This window comes from Malaclemys terrapin, chromosome 7 (genome assembly GCF_027887155.1).
Source record: "Malaclemys terrapin pileata isolate rMalTer1 chromosome 7, rMalTer1.hap1, whole genome shotgun sequence".
Classification (NCBI taxonomy): domain Eukaryota; kingdom Metazoa; phylum Chordata; order Testudines; family Emydidae; genus Malaclemys; species Malaclemys terrapin.
The window spans coordinates 105,480,616-105,495,859 of record NC_071511.1 but is presented as its reverse complement, the minus strand read 5'-3'; the positions used below and the strand labels follow the sequence as shown (position 1 = coordinate 105,495,859).

Below are 15,244 nucleotides of genomic sequence, written 5' to 3'. Positions count from 1 at the left end.
AAATGGGTGAAAATTGCTGCAAAAAATTAATGTTACAATTTTCTGGGTAAATAGTGTTAATATCACTGTTTTTTAACTTAAAAAAAACTCTGATAATCTGAAATGTAGATGGATACAGTTTTTTATTTTCAACCCATTTTAGCATGAAAAGTAATTTACTTTTATTGGTTTTGAATGCTGATAGCATGGCGAGTTATCTGTAAAGCTGGTAATCATCGATAGGCCATCTTGTCCAGTCCCCTTCCCTGAGACAGGACCAAGTATTATCCAGATCTGCGGTTCTCAAACTTCATTGCACCACAACCCCAGGACGGAGGACCGAAGCCTGAGCCCGCACGAGTCCTGTCACCCTGGTGGAGGTGGGAAGGGGGAGCCAAAGCCCAAAGGCTTCAGTCCCTGGCAGGGGGCCTATAACCTGAGCCCTGCCAGTCAAGGCTGAAGACCTCAGGCGTGGGCCCCCGGGTGGTGGGGCTTGGGAGTGGGCCCCTGGGTGGGGGGCTCGGGCTTTAGCTTTGGCCCTGGGCCCCAGCAAGTCTAACACCATTCCTGGCGACCCTGTTAAAATGGGGTCGTGACCCACTTTGGGGTCTGACCCACAGTTTGAGAACCGCTGATTGAGACCATGCTTGACAGGTGTTTGTCTAAAATGTTATTAAAACCTCCAATGACAGGGATTCCGCAATCGTCCTAGGTATTTTGTTCCAGTGCTTAACTACCCTTACAGTTAGGAAGTTTTTTCTAATGTATAACCTAAATCTTCCTTGCTGCAATTAAAGCCCATTACTTCTTGCCTGTCCTCAGTGGATAAGGAAAACAATATATCACTCTCCTCTTTATAGCAACCTTTTACATACTTGAAGATCGTTACCATGTCCCCACTCAGTCTTCTCTTCTCCAGATTAAACGAACCCAATTTTTTCAGTCTTGCCTTGAATGTCATGTTTTCTAGATGTTTGATGAGTGCAGAATTGACAACAGTACATATGCCAGTGTTTGAGTTATTACAATACTTCTGACCTGGTTCTCTGCTCCTGAAGGAGAGAGAGAGGCTTGGCAACCTGGGGTCTGGGAAGTTCCACTGTGCTGAGCGGGACCCCCACTCCCCCCCCCCCCGAATCCTGACAAGCTTCCCGCTCTGTAAGAAGAGATGGCAGTTATAGAGCTGCCTCTCCATCCAGAGTGGAGAGCTGGGTCTGGGAAGTTCCAGCACTTTCAAAATAAGGGTTAAAATTGGTAAAACCCACATCATAGCTTCTGTAAAACATGGGAAATTTTTGGCCAAAATATTTGGCTAAAATGAAGGTCCTCATTCATAGTGTATATGCACAAGGAGGCAGTATTCAAGTTCCACAGGCAACCTTAAGACTGGCATCTTCTAACTTTTGAGTGCTTAATTTTGTAATCGTAAGGTTCTTTTAATATAGTTTTTTGGATCTCTCTCTCTCTCTCTCTCTCTCTCTCTGTTTATTGTGTGTATGAAAACTCGTACTAGTACCTTGGAAACTGACAACATGTTGAAATGATTGACATTTCACTGCTTGATAAATTCAAAAAATGAACTATTGAGTCTTTGTTTTTGTTACTATATGATGCAAATATTTCATATTTATTGTGTATATAATTTGGCTTGAATGTTATTTTAGAGATGCAGCGTAATTTGAAGAATTCACCCCGGTGCTTTCTCTTCCTGTCACACTTTTTTTCTCTCCCTCCACTCTTTTTCTTTATCTGGTTGACACCCAATTTGTTGCATTATGTTGAATTTAAATGCTTACACTGTCTGGAGCAAGGACCCATAGCTACCCTTGTTTTGTGAGGCATTTGTCATCTTTTTGGGCACTTTAAAATATGATGTCAGCAGCGGGGACTGAGAACTCCTGATATCTATTCCTGACTCGTCTTCACTCACCTAACTTCTTTTAGTTCCTTCCTTAAATATTTGTTATGTATCTACCTTAAAAGTTAGAAGGGGATAAATGAAAATAAAGGTAGGGAGAGGGAGGAAACCCTTTGTTCTGTGATAAGAAAGGTCTTGGTTTGACACAAAGCAGAACTTGCCTGATCTGAGCCTAACTTTTTCAGTGAGCTTCTGCGCCTTTCTGATTAGTTTCACTTGACTTAACAGTTGTGTTTAATTCTTATTTGAACTGTGCAATTTTTTTTTTGCTATGGTTAGATTTTGCAATGACAGTGGAACTAACCAGTGTCACTTGTACACAGTATTAAGCTATGATGTGTACATAAATATTACAAGACACTTATCTGATGCCATACTATATTTAATCTGTGTGTGTGGCCAAGAGAAGAAGACGGAAGTTGAAATATCCTTAAATTAAGATTTATATAGAGTTAGTGACTGTCAGTTTTGGTGCCATGAAAAAGATTTGAACCATAATACAATTCATTAACTTGAGGATTTATTAGCTAATATATGGTGAGCCAGAAAGGGAAGCTGACTACTTTCAATGATTCAGTGACTAAAGGGCTAAGGGAAGGAACGTCAACTTACCTCCTGCTTCGAGTGGTGTCCCTATGGGTGCTCCACTGTAGGTGTTTGTGCGTTCCTGTGACATCGGAGAATTTCAATAGCAGTCAGTCCCTCCTGTGGGGCCATGAGGCCAGCTGGCATGCACGGGTATTCCCTCCTCAGTTCCTCCTCAGCAGCCCTAGGCTAGAGACTGAGCTAGGAGCTGTCCATTCACAGATCATTGGCTCCTTTAATTTTGCAAATTTTTGCTTCTCTTTAATCCTCTTTTCTTTTAGTACTTATTTGTGTTTAGTTGGCCATGTCAAAAAAAAAAAGGGGGGGGGGAGGGCAGAAAAGAAAGGTAGAAAAGGTTTGCCTCCCGCCAAGCTTGTTGGGGAGTGATCTTCCTGCACAATGGTATGCCTGGCTCCCCAGGCTTCAAAAAGCGTCTTAGCTGGAAAGATTCCAGTGGATGGACATTCGCAGTGTATCCACTGCCTCGGGGAGAAGCATAAATCCACAAAATTGTGGCTGGTGCCAGCAGCTAAAACCCAGGTCCAGGCAGGACAGAGAGTTGAAATTCCTGCCCTCCATTCCCCAGAGTCCTGACAAGAATGATCACCACAACCTTCTACGTCAAAGGAAGGTGATCCCAAAGAGACGAGCCACTCACTAAAGACCTCTAAGAAAAGGTCTGTGAGTCCCCATAACGAGCCCAGATAGAGCAGGAAATGACCTCCAGCTCCATCAGTATCTTTGGTACCAACGGCGCCGAAGCTGCCTAGAGTCAGTACCCCGGGCACGCATGGTACCGAGCCAACAGAGCCAGTTGGTCCCTCCAAAGACCCGATGGGCACAGGCAAGGAAGTTCTGGTATCGGGGGTGCATGAGAAACAGATGTTCTGCACCAGGGAAGGCTACGTCGACTAGGTTGTCGGCACCGGCACCAACAGCCATCGGAACTGATACTAGTACCACCCGCACTGACTGACTACAGGTGTGCACTGGACCTCTTGCTCTCTGATGCACCGCACTCACCCCTTCTCAGTACCGAGGCTCCGGTACTGAGCTCGCCAGGAGTAGTGGACACAATGGCATATCCATGCCCTTCACTGTTTCTCTCCTCTTCTGACTCAGATAGTGAATGAGAGGACTTAGGTTTCTACTGAGAGTCCTGTGGCACCTTAAGACTAAAAGATGTATTGGAGCATAAGCTTTCGTGGGTGAATGCCCACTTCGTCAGATGTATGATACTAGGTGATACCCCTCTGATACTAGGTTTCTACTGCGTGTCCTAGCCCCACACTGGTCCATGGTTTGGGCAGCCACAGTTCCAGCCACTAGCTCCCTACCCACAGTGGCCGAACTGAGACCTTTGGCATACCCAAAGGCAACACGCCTCACAGATCCCTAGTGTGGAGTACCAGGCACCCTCCTTTAGCAGTGGCTTCAAAGGTGGCAGACCCTCCTGAGCTATTGGGGGAAGGAATGGAAACCAAATCAGAAAAAGAGGATATTCCTCCAGCCCATCCTTCATAATCCTCACCTGACAAGGCAGTGATGCCCCCTCCGCCTTCCTTGGCAGATGGCTTTAAATCATTCCAGGACCTAGCCCAAAGAGCGGCTGAAGTCCTGCATAAAGTAACTGAACCCCATCACAAGCTGGTGGACATTCTCCACTCTTCCACTTCTACCAGAGGCCCTCCTAGACCCTGCTAGGGTCGTATGGCAGACACACAAACAGGCAGACAAAAAGTACTATGAGCTAGCAAAGGACACAGAATTTTTGTTTTCCCACCCACCTCCTTCATGGAAATGTGAGTTTGTAATCAAGTGTAACAGTCTCTGCAAAGACATTTCTGACCACACCTCTGCATTTTACTGTTAGTCAGCAGAAGAGATATACAGATCTAAAAATAAATAAATATATTCCTTATTTATCCATGTAAATAATCGATTAAAAAAAAAAAGACTCCAGAGGAGATCCTGTCAATTACAGCCCTAACTTCAGTACCAGGCAGATTAGTTGAAACTGTAGTAAAGAACAGAATTATCAGACACACAGATGAATACAATATGTTGGGGAAGAGTCACACAGCTTTTGTAACGGGAAATCATGCCTCATCAATCTATTAAAATTCTTTGAGGATGACTGCACCATACCTGAAACGGGGGGGTGCGGGAGGGGAGATGTTCTCTGGACTTGCCAGAGTAAGGGTACCAGTGCTCTGTGGGTGGGGGAGAAGGAGGTCAAGCTGCTGCAAAAGGGGGGGGGGGGTCAGCATGGGCGATGCTGACTCATACCCCTGGGAACGTAAGTGCGAAAGGCTTTAAAAGGGGCAAGTTCGCTCAGTAACCCTTTCTCCACATATCAGGGAAGGCAGCACCTTGCTTGGGGGGTTCAGGCTCCTATGATTGGAACGGCAGGGAGCCAACTCCCATTTCTCATGGCCCACCTTAACTCTCCTGTGAGGGCAGCTTGTGGAAGCCCCTGGTAGTTATTTGAATGAATATGGAATTGTGTGTACTGTATACTATTATCTGACGGGTAGTCACAGATATCTAATAATAAAGCTGTATCCTGATTAAATCCCTGTGAAGTGTCTTCTGTCCTTCATTCCATATTGTCTGACAACGTCAACAAGCATGTGGATAAAGGTGATCCAGTTGATATAGTTTACTTGTCTAATGATGTCTGTGGATTTCTACAGGTTTGAGGAACTTCATGTAGTGTTCCTAATTTTTTTTCATTATTGTTCCATTGGCAAATCTCTCAATCTATTCCTACTCTTGGGCAGAACCATTCCAACATATGGTGATAAGAGGAATTTGCCTCTTCTAATTCAAGTAGTTTCTGTTTAAATGGTCCATCTTGTAATATTGTACAACTCCCTTATTTTTAATTTCTCTCCCTTTCAGTGAACTCTGCATTGTAACTTTAAATTGTGGTAACTGTCAGACCGGTGTTTACACTAAGGTCATTGCTGTGTTTTTAATTTTTAGGGGGCTGCACTTAAATACTTGCCAACTATTGTCAATGATGTGAAATTGGTATTTGATCCAAAAGAACTTAGGTAAGTAATGTTATTAAAGTAATGTACTGTGTACTTTCTATTGTCTAGATCTACATTTTTGTGTTTGAACTTGTGTATAATTATTTAATGCACAACATTTTATATGAACTTTTATTGCTATCTTGGTAACTTGAATCCCTAGGACAAGAAATCATAATCATCTATGATATTGCACTTTGATCAAAATTCCAGCCATCTTCAGGAGTATACATACATATTTTTATTTTAAAGTAAAATGTGTGGTAGGGAAGCTTATTATTATTATTATTATTATTTTTTTTTTTGACAAATTTGCAAGCCTGTCTAGTTAAGATCATCTAATGAGATGCCAAAAATTGTAAATCATGTGAGTGATATCAGACTTATAGCTCATGTGTTTCATGCATCACTCTGCACCTCAATTGATTTGAATAATGATAGCTTTGTTATAGTTCACTGCACACTAGTTGTGTGTGGAAATTTTACTAAAGCAAAAACTATCATCTCTCCATGGACCCCTTTTACAAAAAAGATAAAGTGGAAAATTTGTTTAAAAACAAACAAATAACTAAGATTAAACACACTGCTAATGTGTTTAAAAAAACCCCTATAGTAATCTATTTTAGATATTTTAATTGCACAGGCTATACATTGTCTTCAATTGTATCGTCTGTGATTTTTATTGAGGTAGTTAAGAGAACACTCAAGTGTTAATAAAAAATAAATGTGGAAATTCAGAGTTAATTTTTAATAAAATAAATGCTTGGAGGCTGGAAAGTGAGAAGGCTATAATTCAAAAGCTAAATTTCAGTTTGGCAATACTCTGTACAAAAAATCATAATGATTGCTGAAATTTTTCATTGCACCCAGAAGCTAAAGTATAACTTTTCATTTACCTATTCTGCATGCTTCTCTATATCCTTTTCCACTAGGTCTCCTTGGGCCATGAGTATAGAGTTCCAAGACTAAGCCATTTCTGAAAGATATATGGTAGCAAAAAGTACTGAAAAATCTGTCCAAAAGTAAAATACTGGTCATTGGCCCATCTTACTAAAGGATGTTGTAAATTTCCCATCACTTGGTCTTTTAATCCAGATTGGATGTCTTTCTAAAAGATATGCTTAGCTCAACCACAAGTTATAGGGCTTGATGCAGGAACTACTGGGTCAAATTGAATGACCTCTGTTATACAGGTTGTCAACCAGGTCCCTTCTGGTCCCAAAGCCTGTGAATTTTTTTCTGCGTCAGTCTCAGTTCTGCCCCTACCCCTAATTGAAGCTGTTCACATAAAGGATCCTTACTATCATGCTTCTTCCCCTACCTAAGTAGCAGGCTTTTGCATTTACAGTAACTCATATTTATGTTTTAATTGTCTTATGTGCTTTGCCTCTGTGCATCAGTTCGATTTTGAAATACATAAGCCAAAATGAAAAATGGAGAAGCTGTATGCTGCTACACGAGTAGAGCCTCGTTCATCTGTAGTGGAGTGAGGGAGGAAAATGAAAGCAGAAATAAATATATTGGCCAAAGAAATTTAAACTAATTGTGAACACTGAATTGCCTTTCTATAACTCCTCACTATGTAGAAAAGGGCTTGGTCCTCCTCTGCTCCCCCTTCCACCCGCCCAAAAAAATGTTTACTGAACTAACTGGTCAATTTCTTCTCTAGCTATAGACATTTGGTTTTATATACTTTTGAGAAATTAACATATTCCTTTTCTTAATTGCCCATTTTTGTATAGCAAGCTGTTTACAGATTTCATCCTAAATGTTCCAACGGGTCGGCTCACAATTCAGAAGCTGTACTGTTTGATCGAAATAGTTCACAGTGACCTCTTCACGCAGCATGGTAAGCAAAGCCCTGGAAATCATTACATTGTCACATTATTCATTGTCTCTAGACCTCTATCAGTGTCAGTTTTGTCCTCAATTTAGAAGGTAGTTGAGGTTGCAACCAATTAAAGTTGTTCCACTACAAGGACAAGCAGATTTAGACTATGTAAGAAAATGCTAATTGACAGTTAGTGTAGGTGGTAGATCATGGAGAAATGAAGGCAAAAACTTGTAATTTGTAATTTAAAAGAGCATTAAACACTGTGTAATTGGCTTGGATTGTAATTTTTAAAATATGAAATTGTCACTTTTGCATTTCTATAATGGAATTTTGAGTCAAGGAAATTGAGAGAGAGAACTTGACCTTTTTGTTTTAGTTTTTAAATACTTCCCACAAATTCCAAATTAAATACATTGACACTATACCATGCACCCAGATTTTCATTCCACTTTGCAGTTAGTGGCCCAATGAAAGACAAGTTCAAATGGTTATTTTATGGTTTATCTAGGTTTTCATTTGAGGTACAGAATTGCCTTTCTTTCTAGATGGCTATAGTGTAGACCAAAGTGTTGTTTCCTGGTGAAATAAGTTAACACAGTGAGCAACTAACTGTTGCCCTCTCCTCCCTTCCTAGTAATCTCTTCAATTTTGTTAAAGTTCTAAGGGCCTGAGGAGAGAGAGGCAAAGTCCTTCTCTTCATTTAGATGTTTTGTAGTGATCAAGTAGGGTGAACGAATTTAAATAGGATAGCTTAAAAGGAAGCTGCTAAACCATTTAGACCCCAAATTTAGATTTGATGGGTTCTTTTTTAAAAGCTTTACAAATCTTAATAGTAATAAATGCTGTATTCATAAAACTATAACTGAGCAGTGAAAAATTATTTTTGGATTTAAACCTGTCCCTGAAGTATTTGCAAGCAGACAGACTTATATTGGTGTGTATATATATGGACCATAAAGTAAAATGGGCTATAAAAGAGAGCATTCTAATTTCGCTGCCCAATTTATATGAAACTACCACAGAATGGATGAAGAAAAATAATTTTTTAATTTAAAAAATATGGTCAGTCTTGATTATTTAAGGGAATTTTAGTAATACTGATAAGGATTTTAAAGAAAATTAAACCTGACAGGATGTATTTTAATGTATCTGTTTTGTGGGTAACTGTTACAGATTTAACAAACATAATTCCTTCTTTGTCTGATATGATTATAAAAAGAAGCCACTTAGGTGAGAGAAGTAACAAGTTACAGGGACTTGAAATTTTCTAGAAGGCTGTGGTCCTTTTTTATCTATTGTTGATTTTATTTGTAGGTAAAGATGACACACTGAAAAAATAAATGAAGTCTGAACTTAGTGATTGGAACATAGAGTAGTAGGACTTTGATAAATAGGCTTCCTCAGCATTGCAAGGTGTGCAAGGCAACCCGCCCAATCCCCCATCCAAAAAAAACCCCACCCTAAAGTCAATTTAAAAGTTTGTGTCCTGTCGAAAAGAAAAATGCATTGATGTTTTTATTAAAGAGTATACTGTACATTTCATTGGCTATATGATTTTTCATTCTTAACCTGTATTTCTCGGGAATTTAGTGATTATGTTGGAAAAATTCCTTTTGTTGCTAAAATATCGGGGAGAGGAGCTAGATAAAAAATTGTTGGGGAAATAGTTTTTAAAATTATTCGTAAGAGGAGTATGAAACTGATTTTTCAGAGTGCATTAGTCCTTAACACTCAACATTTTGAAAGGGCTGTGCACTAAGTGCTGCTCCTTAAAATGCACAAGTACCCTCTGCACTGGTAGTGTTCTGTAGTTATCTGAATTATATGTACCCTCATAGCACCATACTGTGAAAATGTAGTCCTAAATGTATGGAGTAATTCCTTTTCCTGTTTTGAATTTTTTTTAATAAATTGATTGGTTAAATCCAGAGTACACACATGCACAGATATTCTGTAGCAGTATATATGCTTTCACTTGCAGAATGCCTGCCTGAGAGTAACGGCTCCCAGTGGTTCACAGATCATTTAGTGTATTAGGAGGCAAATTTAGCAGATGGCTAATAAAATAAATTACATGCATCTTTCATAATAAGATGACTCTGGCACGTAAATGCAGGAATGTATATAGTAGAGATAAGAAACCACCTAGAAACAGGAAGAAGGGTCAAAATGCAACAGCATGAATGTAAAATATACTACTATGTATAAAGGAAATTAAAGGGTAAAAACTTACTCTAAGGTTACTTTGTGGGCTAAAATAAATTTGTAAAAGCAAGGAAGCATGATAGTATATGCATAAAACTTCTTACATCACATTGTATTTGCGTGTTCTTAAAACTGAAATAAGTGTGATATATCCTTTAGGACCAATGATCTATGTTAAAGGTACTGACTTAAGTCTCACACTTCAGGAGAGACTGGATGGTTAATGAGATTGATAATGAGAGTCAGAAACTACACCAGCAACATCCAGAATAGCTTTATCAGCAGAGCTGCATGGAATGAGGTCCGGTAGAGCCATCCTCTGTTTACACACCTGGGACTATGACATTAAATGCTTAGTAACCTCAGTAGATGAGGTTGAAAGAACAAGCTACAGTAAAAGCTGTTTTATCTGGCATATTGGGAGAATGAGAGGTTCCGGTAAGTGAAAAATACCAGTTAACTAAGAGGGAGGGAGTTTGGGTGCGGGAGGGGGCACGTGAGGGGGTGTGGGGTGCCGGATCCATCGGGCGTTCACCTTGGGCAGCTCCCCGCAAGCGGTGACCTGTCTCTACTGCTCTTAGGCGGAGGCACGGCAGATGACTCTGCGCACTGTCTCCATCCACAGGCGCTGCCCCCACAGCTCCCACTGGCCACAGTTCCCAACCATTGGGAGCTGAAGAGCTAGCGCTCGGGGCAGGGGCAGTGCGCGGAGCTGCCTGCTGCGCTTCCGCCTAGGAGCAGATGGGACAGGTCACTGCCTCCCAAGGTGAGCACCGCCCAGAACTGGCGCCCCGCATCCTCTCCTGTGCCCCAACCCACTGCCCTGAGCCCTCTCCCGCACCCAAATTCCCTCCCAGAGCCTGCGCTCCACACCCCCTCCAGTGCCAACCGGACTATAACCCAGAATTTCAATTAATATCAGAAATGCCGGTTTATAGAGCTTTCCGGTTGGTGAAGTGCCGGATAAAACAGTTTTTACTATACCATGAACAAGCCAGAAACTGCACCAGCAAAAGCCCTAGCTAATTCATAAATCAGAATGCCTGGAATACATAGATTTCAGAAGACTTTGGGATATTTTCTCCACACGTTTCCCCCTTCTCCCCAAGCAGCTGAAGTATCAGTTATTGACAATGCTGGAGGAAGCGTACTGAACCATAACCAATGGTCTTTATTCTTTATGGCAACCTTCAGTTCCTTAATAAACATGAATGTGTTCTTTGGTAGTCCAAATTATCTGCATGATTACAGTGATACTGTATATCCAAGTAAGATATAGGATTTTGCATTTGTATTGCAGCCCCTGTTTCTTCAGAATAGGTGATATAGGACATATGGGAGCAGTGAATATATTTACTTATTTTATCCACTGCTGTGCCATATTCTCTGTATAAGGAATTTTGTTCCCTCTGAGTGTCCTAGATTTTGTTGGTGAGGAATTACCAGTTGACTTCCAAGACCCACCTTTTCAAGGCCTGTGACCATTTCCAAATTTTCTACATAAACTTCCAAGTATAACATAGAACTCTGTACAGACTGATTCTGCTTTGGATATTCATCACATTCCTAGCTTTAAGACCATGAATATTCACTACTGTTTGAAGAAAAAATTGTTTTCTTTTACTGCTGGAAATTATTCCCCTACTAATAGAACCAAACCAATTTATATACATTTGTGAGGGTCATAGTCATTGAGTTCCATCCAAAGGCTACTTTGTACATCTACTTTAGTCTGTTAGACGTCCCACTAGTTTTATATCCTCACTTATTTCCTCATTTTTCTGAAGCTTGATAGATAAATTTAGTTTTGTCTTGGGGGGAAACAAACAACTAGTTATCTTGGTCTTTCTTTGGCATGGACAAAGCTCTTGAGAAATGATACCCAAATTCTCTCTCCTCTCACAAAAGAACCATATTTAAATTGCTTCTACATTCATTTGTCCTCAATCTGATTTGACAGAACAGTTACTGTAAGGGCATTGAAAAGATCATTTGGTCACAGTTATGTTGTTAGAGAAGTTCATTAGAGTCTTTGACAAAACATTATTGCCTTGGAATTGTATCACAAAGATGATCTAAGTGTGTCCTGTTTGATTTGCAAGAGTTATTAAAAATCTAGAGGCTGATGCTCTTTCACTCCTTTTTATGTTTTTTTGGAGGATTTCTGTTTTTGGTTTATGCAGTTTGTAGCTATATTACTGTTGGAAGCAGCGTGGTCAATAGGAATAAAGTGTGAGACTGGGAATGAGGATATGTGGAGTCAGTATCTTAAACAAGATACTTAACATTTCTGTGAAGTTGTGTAGATTTTCAAAAGAAAGTTAAGCGGGTTAGGTGCCAAAATCCCTTTGGAATTCAAGGGAATCCCAGCTTTCATTTCTAAAAATTGGGATGCTACTTTCTTACTTTGTAAAGCATTTTGAAGTCTAATTCTGCACAGTACTGAGTGTGTTGATATTTAGAATTTAAAATCCTGATTCAGCCAGGTACTTGGGTACATGCCTAACTATTAGAATGCAAGTAGTACCACTGAAAGAGACAAGGTGGGTGAGAAAATATCTTTATTGGACTGACTTCTGTTAGTGGAAGGGGCAAGCTTTCAAGCTTCACAGAGCTCTTCCTCAAGTCTGGGGAAGGTAACCAGAGTGTCCAAGCTAAATGCAAGGTGATACAGATGGTTAAGCATAAGGTGTTTATACATGTTGTAGGAGACCACTTAAAATGAAGTCTGCAATTAACATCTCTGCAGTCATAGGATAAAGGAGGATTAGTCAGCAGCAGGGTTTGTTACAAATTGTTGTAATAAGCCATAAAAGTAATGTCTCTGTTAAGTCCATGGTTTTTTAAGTGTCCAGGAGACTTATGAATTTAAGCTCCAGGCTTGTCTTTTGAAAGTGTTGTGTAGGTTTCCTTTGAGGATGAGGAATGAGAGGTCAGATATGGAGTGATTGCTTTGTGAAAAGTGTTCGCCCACAGGTGATAGGATGTTTTTGTCTTTTATCATTTTTCTCTGAGAGTTCATTCAAGAGCATAGTGCTTGTCTTGTTTCACCCAAATAGTTGTTGAGGCATTTGATGCACTGGATGAAGTACACCGTATGTTGTGATAGCATATGTTGTATAGGACCATGGATCTTGAAAAGGTATGCTTTAGGGGGCACTGATCATCATAGCAGTGGTGATAAGTCTGTAGGGTTTGCATTTGTTCTGGCAGGGTATGGTGCTGCATTAAGTTACATAGGGATTGGGCATGTGTATATATGTGTATTTGAATACAGTGGTTTTGCAATAACCTAATGGATGCTTTAAACTATAAATGTATTTAATTTTTGTTATGGATGTTGTTATGACATGTTATATGTGTGTGTGTGTGTATATATATATATATATATATACACATATGACATAAAATATATATATATATATATGACATAAAATATACAACTCAAACGCCAAGATTCGGTTTTATACTAATGATTTATCTGCATTGTCATGGTATAACTATTTTTCTGTAACTTGAGCTCTTTTGTAAAACAAAGCCAAGTGTCAACTGAATTATGTGAGTTCTGGGCTTTAATCTGAAAAATCAGGTGATTTCTCTATTAGAAAATTGCTTGCCCATAAAAGTTTAATAGAAAGCATACATCATTTATATGCACTCTTACTGTTTAATTCTCATAAAAAAATGTTAATCTTTATCTCAGTGCTATATAATGGGAGCAAAGTTATTTAACGTCACTTTATGGATCGTTTAATTTTTTGTTTGGTCACATTAAACAAAAAAACACACTACTTGGTGTTCATAAAAATAAATGTTTTAAACTGACAAATTCGTTAATGTTCATGCAGTTTGCTGTAACAAAGTTCCCATATCAGTGTTGTGGTGAAATATTTTTGCTTGGATATTCATAAGCCGATAATGCCCGTTGAGTGTCCTCTTATAAAGATTAATACTTTATTTTCAGTGCACGTTACCCTGACATTAATCATTGTGGGATATACCAGTGCAGCAGGGGAAGAACAGATGTCGAATTATTGTTGTCTGTAATCATTGTGTATCATACTTATGAGCTACCTTCAGAGCTGGCTTTTGAACAGGAGAGTAGTGATATAGACTATACATTTATTAAGGTTGTTCATTAATCAGTGTTGGGAGGTACACGTGAGAGGCAGTTTGATAAAGATTAACCTTTGCTATTCTGTGCTTTCTGATCATTTAAATATAGATGATAAAATATTGAGAATAATATTCAGGTTTGTAGGAAGGATGCATTTAAGGCATCACCTGCTTTGTACACCATATTATTGTAGTGCTGGTTGTAAAATAATTTGCCTGAAATTATCTTTGGATTGCTACATCTGGGTCATACTGCCTGTAATTAGGGCTGGCTAGAAAACATCAATTTGGTTTTGTGAGAAAAATTTGAGGTTTTGAAAATTGTTTTCATTCTAATACAGAATGAAGCAGAGACCTTTCAAAATGTTTAGTTCCATCCTGGCATTGTTTTTGACAGGAAAAAAATTTGTAAACATTTTTTCAACCTGCTCTAGCTGTGATGCATGCTATCAGCAGAGGTGAATTTGTAGTCCAAAGGTGAAGACTTTTGCCTCACAGCACAAATATTAGGTCTGCTCCTTGAGTGCTGGAAGTGGAAGTGTTTATTGACACAAAAATCACTCTCACCCTCTAAACACTACTACTGTGAAACGCTTTTTATGTATATATCTTCCAATGTATCATAATCAGAACTTCCATTTTCTTAGTTCTTGATATTTATTACTTTCAGACTGCTGGAAAATAAGCTTTAGACTATAGAATTATTTCTGTGCAGTGTTTCCCGCCCATAATTAGGTAGAGGGTACCAGCAGATCCCAGAAAGAGCTCGTGGTGATGACTGTGATTGTAATGTACCTTTATTTGCCTACGAAAGCTATGGTGTCTGGGTAGGAAATTTCCAAGTAGTATAACTATAATTAACTAATGTTACTGTCCCAAACAAATACAAGTATGGGAGTGAATAACTTTTTTCAGTGAAGCCTTTGAAATAAAGCTAAGGCCAAATCCAATAGCAGAGTTACCTTCTGTGCAAACCTTTTTTTGTGTGTGTGTGACTTATATTGATGGATGGTGCACCTGAGACATCCTTGACTCCTTGTTTTATCTTCATGTTATATAACCTGCAAGATTTACAAACTCAACAGTTCATTTACTCACAGCTTGGTTCTCGGGAAGGCAGAGATCCACTGAAATGATGACTGAGAAATTTTGTCAAGTCCTCTTCGCTACTTGAAAGGAGCCAGCCCTCAGTATAGAGGTTTATAATTTCAAATGGAAGTAATATGACAAATCAATTAGGTTGTTTTCCTTGTCTCTGAAAATCAGCTTGCTTACCTTCACTATTGATCAGTCTCAGCTCCAGGCAACCCACTCCAAACTGATATAACTGCAATTTTAGATTTCCACGTGCTTTGCAGATACTACATTGATCTGTGATCATTCTCTAGTAGTAGGATTTAAAAGAGACATGAAACTTGCAATCTCTAATTAAGGGCTTTTGTAATGGTACTGATTGATGCACCCAGAGGCTTCACAAAGACAAGTTAGCAGCAGCGGTGCTACTTTATTGAGGACCTTAGGCAGGAATATTCCCCTCCCCCAAACGCATACTAATAATTAATAGGGGGC

The 15,244-nt window shown here is 39.4% G+C and overlaps 1 protein-coding gene across 2 annotated transcripts in view; it reads left to right on the top strand.

The window, feature by feature from the left end:
- DOCK1 (dedicator of cytokinesis 1) overlaps positions 1-15,244 on the top strand; it is a 566,139-nt gene that overhangs the window by 153,698 nt on the left and 397,197 nt on the right. For both annotated transcript variants that reach the window (XM_054033802.1, XM_054033801.1), the window contains exons 24-25: positions 5,471-5,541; positions 7,263-7,369. In XM_054033802.1, the coding sequence (XP_053889777.1) occupies positions 5,471-5,541; positions 7,263-7,369 (178 nt within the window). The remainder of the gene's footprint in view (positions 1-5,470; positions 5,542-7,262; positions 7,370-15,244) is intronic.